The 22,059-nt window shown below is 40.1% G+C and overlaps 1 protein-coding gene across 1 annotated transcript in view; it reads right to left on the bottom strand.

Moving 5' to 3' along the window:
- Window positions 1–22,059, bottom strand: part of OXCT1 (3-oxoacid CoA-transferase 1) — a 130,345-nt gene that overhangs the window by 23,348 nt on the left and 84,938 nt on the right. The window contains exon 14 of the mRNA XM_004583674.3: window positions 3,048–3,137. Coding sequence (XP_004583731.2) covers window positions 3,048–3,137 — 90 coding nt within the window. The remainder of the gene's footprint in view (window positions 1–3,047; window positions 3,138–22,059) is intronic.

Genomic DNA, 22,059 nt, shown 5'->3' with positions numbered 1-22,059 from the left:
CTACCCTGGGCATTTGGAAAGCGAATCAGAGAAAAGTTCTCTCTGTGTCCCCTTTTCGTCGCCATTATGCATTTCAAGTACGTTTTCAAGGCAAATCCTAGAAGAATATTCATTTGGTGACTTGTAATAAAAGATGAAAGTCGCTAAATGAGCAAGTTCATAAAAACATTGCTCATTTATCTGTAATGCCATAGATGTCAGTATAAGCCCAGCGCAAAGAGTGAGGAGAACAGAAAGGGAGAGTTAACAAGACCCCACGATGTGTTTGTGGAGATCCCAGCAGAACTGAGGTCTGGAGGCAAGGACGAGCAGCTGATAGAGAACTGATGGCAAAAGGCAAATCAAGCAGTGCTAACTGTAGTGCGGGATCTGAAATGGGAATCATGCAACCTAGCTTTAGTTTCAGAGGGATCTCTGTGGCAGTGGTATGATTGATCGCAAGAAAGAGAGCCAGTCAAGCAGCCAGGGGGCCTTTGGGATGCTGCAACAGTGATCTGTGTAAGATGGGGCAAGAGGGCAGATGACACAGGGGAGAAAAGCAACATAGAGGAGAGGGCATATATCTGGTATAGGGAGGGGGACAGACAGGGCACCAGGGGTGTCTTCAGATGGGCTGGGAAACCATGTTTCCTCCAGTTGGACCAGAAGGTGATGGACAAATGTAGGGTAGAGTGATGGTTTCACTAGTGAATGTGCTGCAGCTGAGGGTGTGGTGGACCAGGTAGAGCTGTCCAACAGGGAGTGAGTAGCACAGTCCTTTGAACACCTCAGTGTGGGCAAAATAACTACTTTGCCATGGAGTGCAAAGTAAATGATGCCCAAAATGGAGGTGATATCTAAAGAGCATGAAGAGAAGTGTAAAGTGCCACAGAAGGATTCTGAGGAGTTCCTAAGAGAACCTCTAAAGGACCAACTCAAAGGGTGCCAGCATCCCACCTGGGCATTTGAGTCCCAGCTGCTCCACTTCCAATCCAGCTCCCTGTTCATGGCCTGGAAAAGCAGCAGCAAACTGCCTGAGCACATGGGCCCCTACTGCCTATATGGGGCAGCTCTATAAAGCTCCTTGCTTTGGCCACTAAGATGGTGAATGAGCATATGAAAGATCAATCTCTCTCTCTCTCTCTCTCTCTCTTTCTTTCTATGTCTGTAGCTCTGACTTTCAAATAAGTAATTAAATTTTTATATATGGGTATATATATATGTGCATACACACACATATATACACACATATATGTATATATATAAAATATATGTGCGTATATGTGTGTGTGTGTGTGTGTGTGTGTGTGAGAGAGAGAGAGAGAGAGAGAGAGAGAGTGTGTATTTTTTCCCTGTCCCAAGCTGGGCAGGGGTGATGCATTCATGGGCAAGGAAGCCTGGGAAATGCAGCCTGTCACTCAGCTGCCATGCATCCAGATAAAGCCCAGAGACCACTAGTGCAAGCCAGAAGAAAGGGAAGAGGTACTACAAGCAAGCACAGTGAGGGGCAGGGGTTGCTTTCTCTTAAGTCCTTTGCCGAAATCCGGCTGGCAGTGATCAAGGCAGTTGGAACATCACCGCGGTCTCCCTCGGCATTCCTTAGGAACCTGAGATGAGGAGCAGAGGGGCGGCTCTGCACAGGCTCTGCACAGCAGATGCAGACGTCCCAAGCACCATTCCACCTGCTGTAACAAATGACTCTCCCACAAGTACATTTTTTGTGAGTTTGTTCAAATAAAAGTATCCAGTGAAAAACACCTACTGCTAATTCTCATCTAAAATTCAAAGCTAATTTTCCCACTGAGAGAAGAAACAAAGTAGAAAGGCAAAAATATGGTCTTGAGCCTGTAGAAAGCCTTAAGATGAAATTTCTAATGAGAAGTTTGAGGCATCATTTATTTTCCTCTATCAGAAATTCCAGCTGAGGAGGAAAAAAAACTCTGGAAGAAAAGAGAAAGAATTTGCTACACATAAGCCTAATGTTTTGAAAACCAATGCACAAAAATAATCCAAAGCCAGTCAGACTTCAGTGCCAATGCCTCAACAGTAGAGCAACAGCAAAAGGAAAAGATGGAGTTTTCTCCAAATAGACATTGTGTTCCAGAAAAATATGGATTGGATTTGCATGCTTGGCATCATTTTGCCTCAGAAATGAAGCATTTCGGGTGCTTTTGGAGGCATCTCTTAGACGTCACCTGAGTTGGTTCTGTTTCTATTATTCCACATTGATGCACCACTGCTCACTTCCCACTGTTTACTAGACAATTTATGATCATCCATATTCATTGCAGCTGTGCAACCAAACCATTGCATGGCACACCTCCCTGTAACAGAACTCCCAGAGGAAACAAAATGAGGTGCAAATCTTCCAGTTCTACGCTCTTACACAAAGCTGCGCCATTTAACAACCACACTACCATTCCACACAGATTTGCAGATCTCAGAGTGAGGACAGTGGATACTGCTTTAAAAACTAACAAACGATAAAGAATAAAGGATGACAAAGAGTAAAGGAGAATGAACAAAAGGCAGAGAAAAATGAAGAAGGCATCACCTTTCGAATCCAGCCGAAGGCAATGCATTGAGGTCAGAAAAGGGATGAAGCTCACCTGCTTTAGAGACACTGAGTGCCCAACTAAAAGTTCCATGATTGTAAGACTGGGCCATCAACTCAGATACACCCAGGTCTAATTTTAGTTCCACTGGTGATGTGACTTCAAGCGGTTACTCTGAAGGTCTGTTTCTATAAACCAAGCTTACAGGCTTTACACACTACACTCACTTCAAACCCTGAGTCAGTAACCTGCAGTGACCTCGTAGCACTGCCTGTGAACACATTAGAGCTTTTACTTGCAATGTGGATACAGGCAACCATGCAAAATAAGCCGGGATGATTGGCATCTCTCAGAATTGAGTCATTAGATAATAATAAGTAACTGCCTTATTTGTCATTCTTTTCTCTATCAGAAATGCTATCACTTTGAAAGAGCCAAAGAAATCAATAAAAACCACATTTGGGTAACCTCGTGTACTGGTTTTTGGCAGATTGTGAGCAGAAAACATGTTACCTTTGCTGAATGCTCCATGGTGACCACCACTTTGGTTTTGGCACTGGACACCAAATCCATAGCACCACCCATTCCTTTCACCATCTTCCCCTACAAAACAGAAACAACAGTTTGTAAATCATCTTGTAAGACTAAGCCCCTGGAATAATTCACAAAAAAACTCATTTGCCTTCAATGCTTAATATTGTAAAGTAAGTCTGGTGTGCTAATATTTTGTGTTATAGAAAAACCTATTATTTTATGATAGGAGGATAAAGTTCAGGATGATATAACTTCTATCAAGTGAGGCTCACATGGTTTTGTCAATGACATATTTGCAATAAGACAACCACTGGGTGAAACAAAAAATTAACAACCTTTCCAGAGTTCTGGTACATTATTACCATTCCAAAAATATCAAATCAAATCCAGATACCTCTGACATTCATTCCTTTTTTAAAACACATAATTGACACCACTGAGTCTTCAATTACGTACAACCTAAGGCACTCTCTTGGATTTCTTACAGAATTAAGTGCCATTAGGTAGTAGGATGAGGCACTAATGGTGTTTCTCTAGCGATGATTAATACAAAAGGTGTATCTAACACCTGGCTTTGAACTTGCTCTTGAAAAAATAAAAAATGTAAAACATATTCCTGTTAAGCAAAAGCAGGAAATAGACAGAGATTTCAGGATCCTTTCAATATTATCTTTCTATTTCTGCTCAGCTGTCCAGCCCCTCATTCATTATACACTTGCCAACCACCTTCTATGCTTCACATACTCAAAAATTCCCACTGTCTATTCTGTCTCCTAGTTACAGAGTTTTAGAAAAGCAAATGCTTCCAGAGGTGATGAAATAAATTCTTCCTCAAGTACAGTGAAGGGGAATATCTTCTAACTTTACAATCTCCTTAAAGAATTTTTTTGGTTCAAGTCCTCTTGATGATTTGATGGTATACTCTTAAAAGGTTCACAGCTCACTTCCTATAATTTCAGAGCTACATGGAGAGTAGAAAATACAGCCTCAACCTCAGGCTTTGAAACACGATCTTGTATGCCATTATTTCAGAGATGATTTAGAAGTCAATGCAATATACAGCGTGAACATTAACTAGATAAGTGGCATATAGGTAAGAAGTAGATAGCCACAATATCTTGGTGGTTTGGAGCCTACCACCAGATAAGACAGGCTTCAGTGGCCATGGGTGAAGGCGTGCCAGGCAGTAAGCAGTGAGGGAACAGAATGAGCCTGATTTCAGATAGGGAAGTCTGTGCTGAAGCAGTATATGCATGTGAAAAGCAGCGATTTTAAACTTGTGTAAACAATGTCTTCATCTTTAGTCAACTGCAACTTTAATCATTTGGGCATCAAGTCACTATTTCTGCACAATGCATTGACATTTTTATGATATGAAGTATGGATTAGGAAGAGATGGAAGCAATGAATATCATAAACTCTAATATTAAATTATGAGTTTTAGAACATCCAAAGACATTCACCTGCTCCATTACAACACATCACAACTTGTAATGCTATCAATATGCAGACAGCCTCAGCTTCCACATACAGCACCCTTGGGCAAAGGCTATAGGGGGTTAGTGAGTATGTTAAAAAATTTCTTGATTTAAAATATGCTACAGGCAACTCTTGTCCCCTCAGTGATTACATAGGTAAAAACTTAAAACAGCTTTGTAACAGGAAGCTTGTCTGATTTAGGTAAATCTAATGTAAACATTTAAATCACAGGAACTTAAAAAATATTCATAAAGTGCCTACTGGGCACAAGATATTGCGCTGGCAGGAATATGAGGTATTATAAAACATGATGGAAAAACCACTTTCTTTACATTAAATATTTTTGCTTGTCTCAATAGAAATGAAAAGCCTTCATCACTTCATCACTCATTCAAAGGGTCATATGTCTTAGCTGCATATTATAGATACTGAAACATCCAAAGCTCTCTTATGATACTTCAGTATGTGTTTCCAAGATCAAGAAATGCAGAAATCCAGCAATCTGGCTTGTTAATCCACCATGAAGCAGGGACAAAACACCCAAAGTACTAAGTAATGTTTATAGAAATGTTCATTTATATTATCATTCAATAAGTCTAACTACTGAATGCTGAGTATAAACTTGGAGTCAGGGTGTATACTCAAAAGCTCACTGTATGGGGAAAGAAAAGCATGCAGGGAAACTTGGACAAAACTTCCTTCCCCTATAACAGGGATTCAGGGATTCATTTCTTCCTCATTCCCAAAGTACCTTTTCCCCATACCCTCACATTACACAATATATAATGTGACCACAGTGAATTGTAGCTTTACACTTTCTTCCTTCCTTCCTTTTCTCCCTCTCCTTCCATTAGAAGTATCTGTATAAGTAAATTAAACTAATATAGGAATGTTCAAGTTCTAGAAAAACACCGGGGAGGCAACTGCTAAATACCTGGGGAAACAAGGACGGAAGGATGAGGTTCAGGACAGGGTTCACAATGAGAGAGTTTCCAGCCAGCTTGCCAGGTTGACAGAGCAATACTGCAAAGCGAAGAACAACAGAATCTCCTGATGGAAATCTTCGTGGCAGCTCAACAGGCAAGCCTTCAAACATTTGGTTTTCATTACATTGGAAACAAAAGAAAATGTTTCTTCAGTTTCCAAGGGATTTCTTCAGATGTCCAAAGATTGATTCCAAAATCAATTACTAGTGGAAGATAAATCATTCTGGCCACACCAGTAGACAAAAAAAATGGTGTCCCATAGGGCACTCACTGTGATGTGAGTGAGCCGTTTCATCACTCTTCGTGCCACCTTAGCAGATCCTAGAGATCTTTCGAGATCTTACTGCTGACATTGCCCGTCTCTCCATTACTGTCAGGTGTAGCCATGTGCCTAAGTTCCAGTGTTCTAAAGGAAGACAACTGTGATTTCTCAAACTCTGATCTATAAGAATCTGTAACACGTGATCTTTTGTGTTCTTTCACCTTCTGCAATCTCGATGTCAACATCGGCTGAATCTCCCTTGGTCTGGGTCTTTAACTGACTACACATAGCAAGGCTTAATCAGATCTGCCTTGAACTACTTAATGTGTGTTATAAATAAACATAAAGGGTGCAATGCCACTGGTACTGGAAGACTTATCTGTTACAGTAACTAGTCACTGCTAAAATGATTTGGTATTCAACTGAAACAGAAGGAAGGGATATAATTAAAAGTGGGGAATGAAAACTCAACACTACAGCAGTAAAGCAAGGAGGGTATTGGGGGACAGGGACACTTTACTGTTGCTCCTTGAGGTCAGTGACTAGATGTAAATATTCTTCTAAGCACCATGATTTTCTGTCTGCCTACATGTGCCACACTTTGCAGAGGCACAGTATACTTGCTAAGTAGCTGAATTTGTGAGAGAGTGAGATGAGAGACAGCATCACCAGTTCAAGGAACAATGGAAATAGATAGACTTAAGAGTTATCTTTATCTTTCTCCCCAGACCCAACATACTATTCAACATGCAAACTGAGAGACTGGGAAAACAGGAAGGTTTCCTTTAAATAAGTCACAAGAGGGGTGGTGATACAGAGGGGAGGGGGCCTATCAAGAAGAAGGGTGTCTAGGCCAGCGTGACACAAGCAGGCTTTCTCTAAAATCTCACCAGCAAACACATACCTTGCATAGTGCAACTTTAGCTCTGTAATATATTCTATCTCGCATGATGGACAGATGTGCGCTGGGCGCTCATTTCTCAATCGACTCATCCCTTGTGCAGTAAAGGACTGACCCTCTTATCAAGTACAGAGAGAATACTGCAATACAATGAATGAGAAATGCTGCCTGTCTACGACACCAGTACTCCACGACTTTCCCGACTTAACACTGATTCAAGTATTACCCTCAATACACAAATATGTACCAAGAACCAACATGAGAATCAGAGAAGGTGAATATCACCATCTATCTTTTTTCTAGAAGACAGATTTAAATTAAAACCAGCATTTTCAACATATTCACATACTCTGATCCCATTTCCTAATGTAAAATACAAAGTAAATAAAGTGAAACTCTTAAGGCAATAGCATTAAAAACCCAGTACATTAAAGTACAAATATTAAAATGCACTCACAGAGAAAAAAACATTAATTCAAATTCTAAACATGACCTTCAGTGATATTTTTAAGGATTTTACAAAAATATAAAATGGATTCATTTGAACACTTCTGTGAAATGCTATTTAAAATATAAAACACACTGACAATCATTCTTGCCACCACTTTTATCTTTAGTACAAAGCGCAATGACTCATTTCCAGAAATTTGTTACCTTCAAGTATTCTAGTCTTCAGCGAGAAACAATTTGTAATATATAGAAACAATGTTAGAGCATTTTCAAGTAATGCTATGTGCCACAGTGGAAAATGTGAATAGAAGTAAAAAAGGAAAGATAACTGTGGAGTGATTTATTAATAAAACTAGGGCTTGTGGCTCCATATTAAACCCTAGGACATCAAGTCCCACCTTGACCCAAATATAAGCCTGTTTATTTCTGGCTTCCTCATTAGGAAGCCTGAGAAAGAAAGTGCCTCTACACATGTTCCTTACTAGAGTCAAAGAAACTAAGAAGGATATCAGTAGCATTCCTTTAAACAAAAAACAAGTCCTAATTCCTTTCTTTGAGGAGAATAAAAGATGGACAACTTGCCTTAGTGTTGTGGCGATACCTCAATCATAGGATATTTCTTCTCTTCTGTTTTACACATTTGGTGTCAAAACAAAAACTAAGGGTCAATACCAACATGGTGGAGCCTCCGTTTGTGTCACTGGCATCCCACCCGGACTGAAACCCCGTGGCTCTTCAACAGTTAATGAAGAAGTGGGCCCCTTAGGGGTTAACCACACTCCTGAACGCATCCACTGCAGGTGTTTTGCACTTGTTCCATAAGGCTCTTGAATGATGTGTTTCCATGATGCGATCCTGTGCTGGATCTGCCTGTTCCTCTGGAGACCACGTTCCTTTCTAGCATCTTCTTCCCCATGTCTCCTCTGGAAATTAGCCACACGAAGCACTACGGCCTTGGTCTACTGCTCTGGTCTCCTATGGTTCTACTCTCTGGATACAAACAGCACTATCTCTGATGACACCTTAAAAAGGTACTTCTAGCTCACCTCTCTTCTAAGTCTCAGTTACTTCAAAAGCTTGTCAGTTACACCTTGGCACCAGCCCCTTTGCTGATGGCTCGAATCCTTCTGTCTTATTCCTGGGCTCTTAGTTTGGCTGCATTTTCCAATATTCCTGGATGTGAGGTTAGGTCTCATGCATTAGCTGAGGCCCAGGGAAAGTGGGTAAAAGTGATAGATGAACACTGCACTTCTGGGGCTGGGCCATAAAGTCTTCCAAGAACAATCCTGTATGTGCTCTGGCTTTCTGCAAATTCCAAGGTGACCACAATACAGCAATGAGACAGAAGGAATCCTTCCCTGGATTACTGCACAGAACAGAGCTGCCTGCCAACCAGGGGTGCTCATTTTTGTTCTGAGTGAATGAAAAATTAAAACTTCTATTAGACTATGCTAATTAACATGTGTCTCAGCTCAGTATGAGCCAAGCTAAATTAAGCCTGTTTACCAAGGTAAATTTCTTCCACCTGTTAATTTCCTACCTTAGTTAATGGATCATTGTCCCCAAGATCCAAATCAGAAACCTTATTTCATGCCTGTTCTCCATAATCTACATTCAATCAATCATCACTGAGAATTTCGGTTTTCCCAGTATTTCTTATCCGTCCCCTTCCTAGCTAGGACCTCATGATTTGTTCGTAGAGAGTAGCAATAACCACCTCACTCTGTCCACTCTTGCCCCTCCAAGGTCTGTCCAACTCACAGCCTCAAAAATAATCTCTCTCTTAAAACCTTTTAGGGTCCTGACCCCTACACTCCTGATTTACATACACCCCTGTTCCAGCTGCTGTGCCAGGAATGGTGAAGTGCACACACACAGAATATAGCTTCACACGCTCAATTAAGGTTCCACCCACACCCCATCAAGGGAACTGTGGCTTATTCTTTATGTTGAGACATGATCATTCCTCCCAGGAAATGTTCACAGACCTCTGTCCCAGTGCATCCAGAAGTCTAGAACAGGACTCTCTCCTGGGTACTTTCACAGAATCCTTGCACATTCCCACTTTAGAATGTATCACACTGCCTGCATTAAGATCAGGATTGGTAATCCATTGGCAGATACAGGTAGTTGTCACTGAAATTCTTCCTCATATGAAGTAATAACATATCCTCTCTCTAGATGTCTCCACAATCTACCATCTGTTCTGTCGCAGCTGTTCTTATTAATTGGTGCCTGAACCTTACCTCCTTGTTTAAGATCAGCTGTCATGCAGGTACAGTATTGTCCTGCTCCAAAGAGTGATGGCTCAATTGGATAAACCTCCATCTGAATGCACCAGCATTTCATGGGTGCCAGTTTGTGTCACAGCTGTTCCACTTCCAATCCAGCTCCCCGCTTAAGGTCTGGGAAAGCAGTGAAGCATGGAACAAATCCTTGGAATCCTGTACTCATGTGGGAGACTCAGAAGAGGCTCCTGGTTCCTGATTTTGGATCAGCTCAGCTCTGATTGTTATGGCCATTTGGGGAGCAAACCAGAAGATGGAAGATCTTTCTCTCTCTGCCTCTCCTCCTTTCTGTAAATCTGTTTTCCAATAAACATAAACAAATGTTCCTTTTATTTTTTAAGAGTATAAGCCCTTGGGCCCGATGCGATAGCCTAGTGGCTAAGTCCTCTCCTTCATGCCCAGGATCCCCTATGGGCACCGGTTCTAATCCTCGCAGCCCCGCTTCCCATCCAGCTCCCTGCTTGTGGCCTGGGAAAGCAGTACAGGATGGCCCAAAGCCTTGGGACCCTGCACCTGTGTGGGAGACCGGGAAGAAGTTCCTGGCTCCTGGCTTCAGATTGGCTCAGCTCCACCCATTGCGGCTGCTTGGGGAGTGACCCATTGGATGGAAGATCTTCCTCTCTGTCTGTCCTCCTCTCTGTATATCTGCCTTTCCAATAAAAATAAATAAATCTTTTTTAAAAAAAAGAGTATAAGCCCTTAATCTTTCATGGTCATCTGCAATCCATGAAATCAATGCAGTAAGTGACCCAGAGCAGACATTTTCCAGTGTTTATTTAAAGAAACTGAATTCCAGGATGGATGCTAGTGGCAGCTTGAGACGTTTGTGCCCCATATTAGAGCTCAGGGGTTCAAGTCCTAGCTCCGCTGCTGACTCTAGCTGCCTGCTGCCACACAGCCTGGTAGGTAGGAGGTGAGAGTCAGATGCTGGGCCACTAACATGAGCACAGCTTGGCCATTCCTGATTTGCAAAGGCATTTGAGGAATCAACCAGTAGATGGAAGATCTCTATTTTCTCACTCTGCCTTTCAAAAAATTATATATATATACATATAAAGCAGATATTGAAAGCATCCTCACTTTTTAAATTACTGCAGAATTCTTTCTAAAGGTAAAAAAAATTGTTCCTAAAAAATGTAGCATCATAAAGAAAAATAAAGTTGCACACGTGTGTGATAATCAAAGTGTGGAATTTACCCACAGAGAAACGGAGAGCAACACCAAAACAAATACAATCTGATGCGACAGGAGGCAATGGGAAGGGACAGAGAAGGAGGAGGGGCATCCCAACCACGGCTGGCCCAGGTCGTGACTGTGGGTTGACTTCTTCCTCTTCCTCATCTACATCTGGAAACTACAAATGTCCAAAGACAAAGAGCAAATGGAACTGAGAAAGGACAAAGAGGAGAAGCGACTCAGCGGAGTGTGCTTGAGGAAGGCCAGGACGATGGACAGGAGCAGTGAGTTGTCTGCACTTGGCCCCTGGGTGCTGCCTGCACCATCTCCTCTCACACGTTCCTCCTGTGCACAGCTCAGCAGCGCGGGCGGGACAGGCTATCTCAGGTCTCCCTGACCATCAGCTCCAGGGCCTGCAGCCTGGCCTCTGAATGCACTCAACAGAAGAGAGATGAGCTAGGCCTACAGAGGTGACAAAACCAGATGTAAAAGGAAAAATTTCCCTGCAGGAAATAGCAAAGCTGAAAATGTAAACACTTCCTGGATTGAAGTGGAGGTCAAGGTGGAATGGAGAATATGAACTTTGAAACAGATTCTAATTAAGGACCTTTCATTCATTCTCTTCAGTGCTGAGCGCTAAGTAAATGTTATTTAAGAAATAGTTCAACTACACTAGATTTCTAGGGCTTTTTTTAAAGGAGGAAGAAAATCATTTTTAAGATGCCCAACAAAAAGATTTAGAATATCTGGTACTTCAACCATTGGCCATTAATTAAACACCTACTTAGTACCTTGTGAGGTGTTCTGCACTCTCCCCTTAGACTTGAAAAATCTTCATTTTTGAATAGCTTGCAGTTACTGAATGCTCTCTTATGTTCCTGAGACTGAATGAATTCCAAACAACACATTCTAAAATCCTAAAGCTGTCACTTTTAATCTCTTTTCTCACACACACAGGGTAAAATCCATTTCCCTTAGAAGGACAAGGAACAAATTTTATTAGAACTATTTATAATAGAACCACTAGAATATGTCAACTTAAACAATATTTTATGATAGTTAAATGTAATAGGTTATTTGAAAATGTATGTTTTTCCTAGTTATATGAAGAATATCTGAAATGGAATTACTTTGTATAGAAACTTGTCAATGTCAGTTGATATCAAAACTATATATATACATCAAAGGTCCCCTAAAATACTGCTCACCACAAACTAACCCAAAGAAACAAAATGATCCTAGCGCAAAAACAACTCATTTTATTACCATGATCAGAGTCTTTATTTATTCATTTGTTATAAGATAGTTCAGGCGAACCACTTATGTAGGTTATAAAATGTCACAAATGTAATAGGGTGGATTCCTAAAGAAATCAATTAACTTCAAATAAGAAAAATGAGTTCTGCTCCTAGCTATTAACCACACTGATATTCTCATTTCATAAAAATGTAAATAACATTCAAAAAGGTTTTCATAGTTCACTTCTGAAGCCTCATCACAAATCAAGAAAAAAATTCTAATGCCTAGAAATTTGATTATCATTATACAAAGGTCAGTAAGTCCACCTTTATGTAGGAAATGAATAAGCACTTTCTAAAAGAGTAAAACCATGGCATCAATCTGCTTGGTTTTTCCTAAGATAGCATCAACAAATAAATAAATGAAACTCTTTGCACTGGTTAACTTCCTCATTACCAAGGCTGCACAGGCTAAAACTCTTATCTGTTTGATGCATTAAGAAAATGGAGAGAGGAAAGAAGAATCTATGGTTTCCTTAGCTGCATTTTGAAGCTAAATTTCAGTTCTCACTGAGACTTCCTAACACCGTGGAGATGTTAGGAATAGCTAAGTGAATTCCCCTTGTTTTATCAGATCTCCTGCCCAAAAAAACACCAAGAGAAAGGGCTTGAACAAGTGCTTCAGAACGGGTACAAGATTTGTTTCCATGTAGAAGGATGAAATATTCACTATGAGCAAGTGAACTGAGCCCATTAAATACACAATAGCACTGGAGATTCTGCTCCTGTACATAATCCAGAAACAGAACCTCTATTCTATTTGAAAACCCAAGGACTTGTTATTTTCTTCCTTCCACCAGATCACTAACAGGAAAGTATCAGAATCAAATGAAATTGCCCTTATATGTCTGCACACTGCCTATAAGCTCAGGAATTTCATTTCCTTGGTTCCACCTAATGTGTTAATGGTGAAGGATGAAAGATCAAGCTCACTATCACAGATTGGTTAAAAAGAAGGTATGCTATTGTTAGAAATTCCCTGGATAATCACCACCAAAATAGCAGCTAAGATACAAATGGAAAGGTAATCATTTTCTGCACTAAAATATGTCAGTCTCCTCAGCGACTCATTCATATGGAATATGAAAGTACTGCACTTTCTTATGCCATTAGGAAGTATGATTCTCGGAAATTTTATCTCCAACAGGGTGTGGGTTGGTTCAGGAGAAGGCAGAAGGTGTGGGAGCCAGCACCATGGGCAGAAGCACGCCTGCCCCATCATCTCCTCCTGCTGTCGGTAAAGCTCTAAAGAGCACAATTACAGAATTATTGTAATTACGCTGCCATCTCTGACAGCTGCATGGGACTTTTTTACAGACAGCATAGTGACTGAAAGAACATTATTAAGAGTACATCAAAATCATTACCAGTATTTTTACCCACAGAAGAAAGGATCAAAAAATAATGTATAAGATGATTTAAAAGTTAAACACACACCACCACTACCACCACCACCCACATACCCTTAAGGCCAACTGGGAAACCACTATGTATACCAAAGATACGTACCTTATTCAGCAGGTACTACAGTGCTGGGGGAACAGCATAAAACCATTCTGATTCTGCACTTAATTAATGATAACTACTATGTTTATTCTGAGATGCCCTCTGCATTCAGCTGATGACCCATAATAATGACTGCTAAGTACCCACTGGGAGTCGACAGCTGTGAATAGTCCTGGCAAACTGACAAGCCCATGGTGATGGATGGGAAAGCCTGCAATGTCTTCTCCCGCGCTAGCCTTATTCTGAAGCATAGGGAGCAAGCGCTTCTCCTCTCTGAAGGCACACGTATAACCTCAGATTGGCTGAGAAAGCAATCAGGACCCACATCTTGGATGAGAAGAATCAGGGACCTCCAAGATGGAGTCTGAGTGCATCTTTTTCTATAAGACTGGCCCATCTCTGAGAGCAAATTACAACGCCACTGAGACCCTGTGCCTGGGTCCTACTGTCACAGGCTGTGGAAGGTTTTGGAATAGAAAAATACAGTTTACCCCATGAAGACCCTGAAAATGAAAGTACCTACAAAGAGGTACAAAATCACTTCTTCTCTAGCTGGGGAGAAGTAGCTCAAAATAACTTTTGTAAAAAAAAAAACACATTAACATAATTAACTCTGGGTAAATTTCCACGAAGCTAATAGTTTTGAAAGATATATTACAAGGCAAATTTAGAGAGTATTAATCTCTACCTTGTTCTCTTTGCAATGCAGCTGTGTCAGAGTAATTTCTTAGATTGTAAAAACAAACCAAAACAAAAATGTCTTCAGAAATTAGAAACAGGAAAACCAACTTTGGGTGAAGACCCTGAGGATACAGAAATCAAAATAAAACTTTGTTCATTTCTTGGTAGGCTAGCATTTCCTGTACTTGAATTTCAAAAATGACCTTTCAGGTTTCTGATCTGATGGCTTTAATAATTTTGTTTATAATTACAGAGAGGGGTATTAAACATGGCACAGAGCAGCATTATGTGGGAGCCTAAACTCTGATGACTTCCATGTTCCTTTATATAGGGTTACTGTGAGGCACATCTGCAGCCCAGTGCACCGTCAAGTAGAAGTGGCAGCCACAGCCATTGTGGTGATTTTATTCTGTTTCCTACAGTGATACCGTATGGCACATGTGGCCTCCTGGAACCCACGCCTGGGTGATACTTGCAGGTGGGGCATATTTCATAAAATCTCATTATTTGGGGCCATAAAGTTCCATTTTCTGGACCTGATTATTTTAAAAATTTCTATAAAACACAACTGAGATACAGCTAACACCCTGAGAAATAGCTATTTAGGAGAGAGTCACTTTTTCCCTCTGTTTTCAGTGAATTGGTCTAAAATGGAAAGCTGCTGCTATTTGTTATTAAGAGCCACCTGACTACAGGTTTGTATGAAAGTGCACATTGTCTAACTCTGTCATTGAGAAAGCCTGGGATGATGCTCCAGGAGTAGCAGTGCACCTAGCACCCAGATCTTTACAGTCTAAATACCAGTGTCCAATGTAAGCAACTAGGGCTCTTTAAGATTAAGATAGATGGTTCTAAGGGCAAGGAAAATGGAAGATGAACATTTTACAATAACACAAAGTAAGGAAGGATTGTGTGAAAAGGAGAAAGAATATAAACTTGTTACAGTATAGAAACCCACACAGAAAAACTATCACTGGCCAAAGGCAGCGTAGATAGTACTTCAAAGTAACACAGTACTGCATTACAGCATAAACTATAAAATATGCATGAGAATGGCTTGCTGTAAACAAATGATTTGTTCATTTACTCAATGAATAAACAGGAGAAAAGAGAAAGAGAAACTGAAGATATATTTAATACCTCTTCCTCAAGTGTCCACTTTCACAATAGTTCTAATATTAAAAGTACAGGTTTTCTTCTCACACCAACCAATTCTCCAACTCTCTAGACATCAACTGAGTGTCAAACAACTGAATTCATTTTCAACTCTATTCACATGAAGTTAGCACCTCAGGATATGAGCCGTCTTGTAGGAGCAATCACATTACTAAAGACAGCCGGCCACACAGACACAGTCCTAAGTCCAAGTCACTTGTACTTCTTCTAAATAACCATGGAGTCAGGAAATTCCAACTACCAGGTTCTGTAATTTGCTAAAAGGGCTCACAGAATCAAAGAAGGTATTTTGCTTACTTACTATTACTGGTTTATCATGAAGCATACAACTGAGGAACAACCAAATGAAAGAAGCAGAAGCCAACATGAGGGATAAGGAGTGTAGAAGTTCAATGCCTTCTCCAGGAACAGCAACCTCCCAGAATCTTTGTTTTTACCAGCTCAGAGACTCCTAGAATCCCATTGTTTGGATTTTAAAATTTTCTTGAATTATTCCATGACATAGCTCCATAAACTATAGGATTTCTATTCCTCCCTCCCCAAATCCCTGCTAATCCACTGGGGGTTTTTAATGAAGGTTCCTTACACAACATCCTTGATCAAATCACTGGACATTGTTGGCTGAATTCCTTCCCTAGCCACTCTCCCTTCCCTAAAGATTGCGGTTAGGGCTGAAAACTCCAACCCTCTAATGACATTTTGATCTTCTTGTAAAAATAAAGAAAAGAAATACCAGGGAAAGAAACAAAAAATTTCTAAAAAAAAAAAAAAAAAAAAAACCGAAGGAGAAAGTCAATGTGGTACCTGTCTTATGTGATTATATTAACAATAAAATTATAACAGTAATCCCTTTCACTATAGACTAAAAATGTCCCCTGAAATAAATTTAACCAAGCAAGCGACAGCTCTGTCCAATGAAGATGACAAAATGCAAATGAAAAACAATTGAAGCCACATACAAAAACTAGAATGATGTCCCATATTCATGGATCAGAATGTCCACATTATTTAAAGCAGTCTCTGGATCAATTCCCTGACCTCCATCAAAATACCAATTTCATTCTTCACAGAAATAGAAAAAAAAAATTAAACATTTATATGAAAGCACAAATGACCCTGAATAAGCAAAGCAATCCTGAACAAAAAGGTGGAGGCACAGCATGTTAAATTTTAAGACAGACTATGAGGTATGGTCATCAACACAGCCTGTGACAAGCACAAAACACAGATGAACAGACGGAACAGGCAAACCAGAAACAAATATATGCATCTATGACCAACTGACCTTTGAAGAAATACCAAAAAACAAGTAGTAGAGAAAGGAGAGTACCTTCAGTACATGGTGTCAGGAAAAGTGGATAGGCCTATGCAGATTTAATATTGATCCAAATCTACCCTAACGTCTCACCCTTAACAACAATTAGCTCAGAATGTAACAAGGATCTAAGTGTAAGACATGAAACTGTGAAACTACTAGAAGGAAACAGAGAAAACTTCAAGACATTGACATACTTGATTTTTGGATAAGATCCCAGAAGCACAATCAAAGAAAACACAAATAGAATTATACCAAAATAAGAAAATTCTACAAAGCAAGATATGTAATCAATGGAGTGAATAGACAACCAATAGAATGGGAGGAAATATTTTCAAACTACACATCTGACAAAGCATTCATATTCAAAATATATAAGAATTATTTTTTAAAAGTCAATGACAAAATCAAAGAATACAGTTTAGAAACGAGTCAATGAATCAAACATTTTTCAGAAAAACCTACAAAAGGCCAATGAATACATGAAAAATGCTCAGAATCACTAGTTATCAGTCATATGAAAATCAAAACCACAATCACATATCCTCGCACTCAATTAGAAAGGCTCGTATCAAAAGCAAAATAAAACCAATATTGATGGGAAAGCACAAATGCTTACATATAGTTGGGAAGCAGTTAATACAGTCATTATGGAGGACAGCATGGTGACCCTTCAAAAACAAAAATACATCTACCATATGACTCAATTATTCCACTTCTGGGCATAAAGATGAAATCAGCATGTTAAAGAGATACCTGTACCGCAACGTTCATATATATATATGTGGCATATATTCACAATGGACAATATTTAGTCATAAGACAATGAAATGACATTTGCAGCAAAAAGGGTAGAACTGGAGATAACGTTAATTGGAACTACCCTAGACACACAAATATTGTATATTGTTTCTCATACATGAAAGTTTAAAAAGTGGTCTGAATTTAGAATTCTAACTAAGAGAGTTTTTGAAGGGCCAGGGGAGAGGGACAGAGGGAAATTGGATAATGCGTGGCCCCAATGCAGTCAGATAAAAGCTTCTGGGTATTATAGCACTGGAACAACACAGTTCACAATAATGTAACATATACTGTAAAAATAACGGGAAGAGATGAACTACTAGGTCCCAAAAAGGGGAAAAAAATAAATAAAATGGAAAGAAGCTAGTTCATGGTTGATTTTTTTTAATCTATTTTATTGTATTGCTGACAATCTTTACATAGTTAATTACACTTAAAGGAAAGAGAAGAAAAAAAAAGGTTCAGGGGGATAGGGAAGTGGGTAATGCTATTATGTCAACATTGTTTCCATCATGTATCTGAGGTAAAGGGGGATATTGAGGGAGAAGCCCCACCTGGTTTCCCGCCCACCCCAAGTCCCGGATGTGGGGCATGCTCTGAGATATGTGCTCAAGTGGTGTTAATAGTTCTCCAGTTATGAATCGCTGCCAGTTTCGCTCGATGAGGTCGTCCACTGATTGATATGGTCCATCATAAAGTCTCCGTTTGCCCCATATTTCGCTGCCAACATATAGCTGAGATGATTGGTTAGAGTTCTGAGTCCAGCAGTTCGATTGGGGAGATCTCCCAAGATACTTTGAGGTATTCCCAGATTAGTTTCTTGTATGTTCTAGCAAGCACAGGGCCCGGCACAGTCCATCACCCCGATCAGCTGGTGGTTGCAATTGCTGTGTTGGTTCTGTTTTCAGTCCCGAGTTGCACTGGAACCAATGGGTGTTGCAGTCCAGTCTGGTTTGGCCCTTACATCAACCAGTGGGAGCTGCAGCCTAGTCGGGGTGACCCACAATAACCCCCACCAAGCCCGCCCCCTACTCCGGTTTGCCAGTATGTGTAGCAGACTAGTCCAGTCTGTCCCATATCCCATTTGGCTCTGGTACTTGTCAATGGGTATTAAAGCTTAGTTCTATCTAATCAACTCAACCATCCAGCCCTCACAGATGTTGTTGAGTGCCTCTCTATCTAGCCATCCCAGCCCCCGTCCTAGTTTTCATGCCCTCCCACGGGAGTAGTGACCCAAGAGGGGGGAACCCACTTTTTCCTCCCAGGTCTCTCTGTCCCGGTTTATGCACTCTTTAGGTGGTCCTGTGATTTGACTCGACAGAATTAGTCCCCAGTGCCAGCATCTGCCAGCTGATGCTGCGGCCCTGATCTAGTCCACATGCAGCGCACAGGTGTTGTAGCCTTGCTTAGTCGGGTCTGTCTCTATCCCAGCCCACGCTCTCCAGTGGGAGTAGCTGTCCAGCGAGGGGACCAGCCCCTTAATCCCCCCGCCAGCTCTGCCCCTTCCTTCCTGGATCTCACGTGTGCTGGATGGGTGCTGCATTCATATCCAGTACAGGCAACCATGCCCTGGCATTCCATAATGTGTGCTGGTTTTGTCTCAACCAAACCCGGCCCATCCCACACTCTGTTCTGGTGATCGGATTTGTCAGTGGATGACATGAACTGATTCAGCCTGGTCTGCTCCTGACCCATGCCGAATGAATAAGTAAAATGGAAAGAAGCTAGTTCATGGTTGATTTTTTTTTAGAACGTGGTTGTGTTGCAATATTGCAATGTACGCCATAAGTACATATTTCTATATTAATCAAACTTATAAATAAAAAACAGTATGTTATAAGCAACAAAATAAGATCCTACAACACTTAACATTTGGAAAATTCTAGGAATTTTAGAAGTGCAGTATCCAGCAGTGGGGGCAGTATTTCTTATTTTCGCATTTTCCCTCAGGTGGTAGAACTTAACCTTCCTGCTAGCCTTTGAAAGTGAGCTAAATGTACTGAATCTCATTCAGAACCAAAAAAGAAACAGGCAAAAAAGGTAACTTAGTACTAAACAAACCTGGTGACCACATGTTAACCAAGCAGTAGAGACTAACTTCACCATGTTGACACCTTTTGCTCCCTGGTATAAGAAGGTCATGTGATTGGATTCTTCCCCCAAACTCATAACCCATGTGTAATCATGAGAAAAACATCACACAAATCCACACAGGGACACATTCTAGGAGATGGCCGGCTGGTCTTCTCAAAACTGTAAGTTCAGGGAAAAGAAGGAAGTAGAAACTCACATAGATCAGGGAGGACACGTGACAGCTAAATGAAACGTGCTGTCCTGCAGTGGACCTAGAAACAGTAAAAGGACATTCACGGGGGGAAAAAACTGATGAAATCAAAGTGGAGTCCAAGGTTTAATAAAGAGTAATGTCTCAATGTGTTTCTTAGTTGTGACCAATGCACCATTCATGTTAATACTCCCACCAAACAGTAACGATGGGGTAAATTGCATGGGACGCACATCAATGCCTCCTACTACTCCTAAATTTTGCTGTGAATTCTAAAATAAGATTATATTTAAAAATAACCCACATGTGACTTACTTTTATGGTTTCTCTATGTTTTGTGCAAAACAAATTTAAAACATTTTTAAGTTCTCAGGATCTCCCTCTTTTTAAAGAGCTTTGGGAGAACCCCTTAAAGAGGATTTTAACATATTGGTTACTCATTACTATGTCAATTAATTCCATAATGATGTAAATTTTTGCTGATGGTATGTTGGAGCGTTCAATTGACTGGGATGATACTCTGCTGGCTCTGTCTTCAGACCAGACAGGGTATACCTAAGAAGCCGTTGAACTTGACTGGACAATAAGATGCTGGACTCTATGTTTGGTATATGCTTGCAATGGGGGAATCTCAACTGAACTTGAGCTGTGGTTATGCAACTAGGTGGAGGAATCCACCATGGTGGGAGGGTTTGGGGAGGGGTGGGGAGAACCCAAGTATCTATGTAATTGTGTCGCATAATACAATGTAATTACTGAAGTTAAATAATAAATAATTAAAAAAAAAAAGAGGAAAAAAAATGGACTCCAAAACATGTAAACTAACAATAATATGTAAATGAATCTCTCCTTTGTTGCCAGTCAGGATCTGCTTTTTGTAGTAACTGAACCTTATCACTTTGTAAATTCAACATTTGCTAACTTAGAACACACCAGCAAAACAAAAAGCCATGAATTAGAACATCTGGCTTAAAAAAATACAAAAAATGATTCTGAGACTTGCATTGTGAGATTTTTCGATATTTTTAATATAAATAAATAAATAAATAAATAAATTTCACCACCCAAATGATTGTTCCAATAAGCTCATCCTTATGCCAGACATCTTGCTTTTTGGTACAAATTTTTCTCTTGTCTTTCGTAAATGAAGTATGGTAATTAGGACCTTTTACAAGAATGTTCCTGAGCCATATTAGTATTGGTTTGAAAAAAAAAAAATAAGGAATGCAGATTACTACTTAGTTCTAGAAAAACTAACATACTACCCCTTGTCTTTGGCTAATTTTTTTCACCTTTCTTGTTATCATTTACTTTGTCCATTGTAGGTATCTTTTTAGAAACTCAATTATATGAAAATAATTCCTCATTATGTAAGCTATCTTTCCAGAAAGCAAGTATAACAGGCTTACAAAGAGAGACAAGCTGGGGTAGCAGAGGGAGGGAAGGAGAAACGAAATAAACAGTGCTTGAGAAAGTTAAATACGTCACCCATAGTCACTGAGCAAGTCAGGCAAGCACAAGTACCTGAATCCCCATAGAAAATGGTTCTTATTCTAAAATGTCTAATTTGCTCTGCTATCTTTCTTTCTTAGTATCTCTAATCCACTGGATGGTGTTAATTAATTGCATTAAGAGGCAACCAGCAAGCCTAAAGATGTCCTCTGTATCTTCACTTTAGACAATTTCTAAAAATACAGTCAGATCCTCCAGAACCAAAATTATAGAACTTTCCAATATGCTTGTAAACAAATCATGCATCTTTCACCAACCTGAAAACCATGATTTTAGAAAATTAAACTTACTAAAATCAACATGATTATAAGTTACACTCAGGAAGAAAATAGGTTTGCCGATAAATCTTCCAAGTGTCAGAGTAATAAGCTTACTTCTCACAAAGTTTGGGCAGTAAGAAAAACGTCTTTACAAAAGAGCTATTTCTTAAATATTTGTGGATTGAATTTCCGGAATCCAAATACATGCATACATATATGTGTGTGTGTTTATATATATCAGCCTGTAATGCTAGCATCCCATATGGGCACTGGTTTGTGTCCATGCTGCTCCACTTCTAATTCAGTTCCCTGCTTACAGCCTGAGAAAGCAGCAGAGGATGGCCAAACTCTCAGACCCTGCATCCAAGTGGGAGACCCAAAAGAAGCTCCTGGCTCCTAGCTTCACATTGGTCCAGTTCCTGCCACTGCTGCCATTTGAGAGGTGAATCAGTGAATGGAAGATCTCTCTCTGTGTCTCTGTCTTCCTCTCTAATTCCTTCTGTACCTCTGCCTTTCAAATAATAATACAGTAAATCTTTACAAAAATTATGAAAACTCATGTACTCGAGTCAAAGCTCAAAGTCTGTGTTTGGTATTTTCTGCAGATATAATATTT

Source organism: Ochotona princeps, chromosome 23, assembly GCF_030435755.1.
Source record: "Ochotona princeps isolate mOchPri1 chromosome 23, mOchPri1.hap1, whole genome shotgun sequence".
Lineage (NCBI taxonomy): Eukaryota > Metazoa > Chordata > Mammalia > Lagomorpha > Ochotonidae > Ochotona > Ochotona princeps.
Note: the sequence above shows the minus strand (reverse complement) of the source record. Positions and strands in the feature narration are given on the sequence as shown.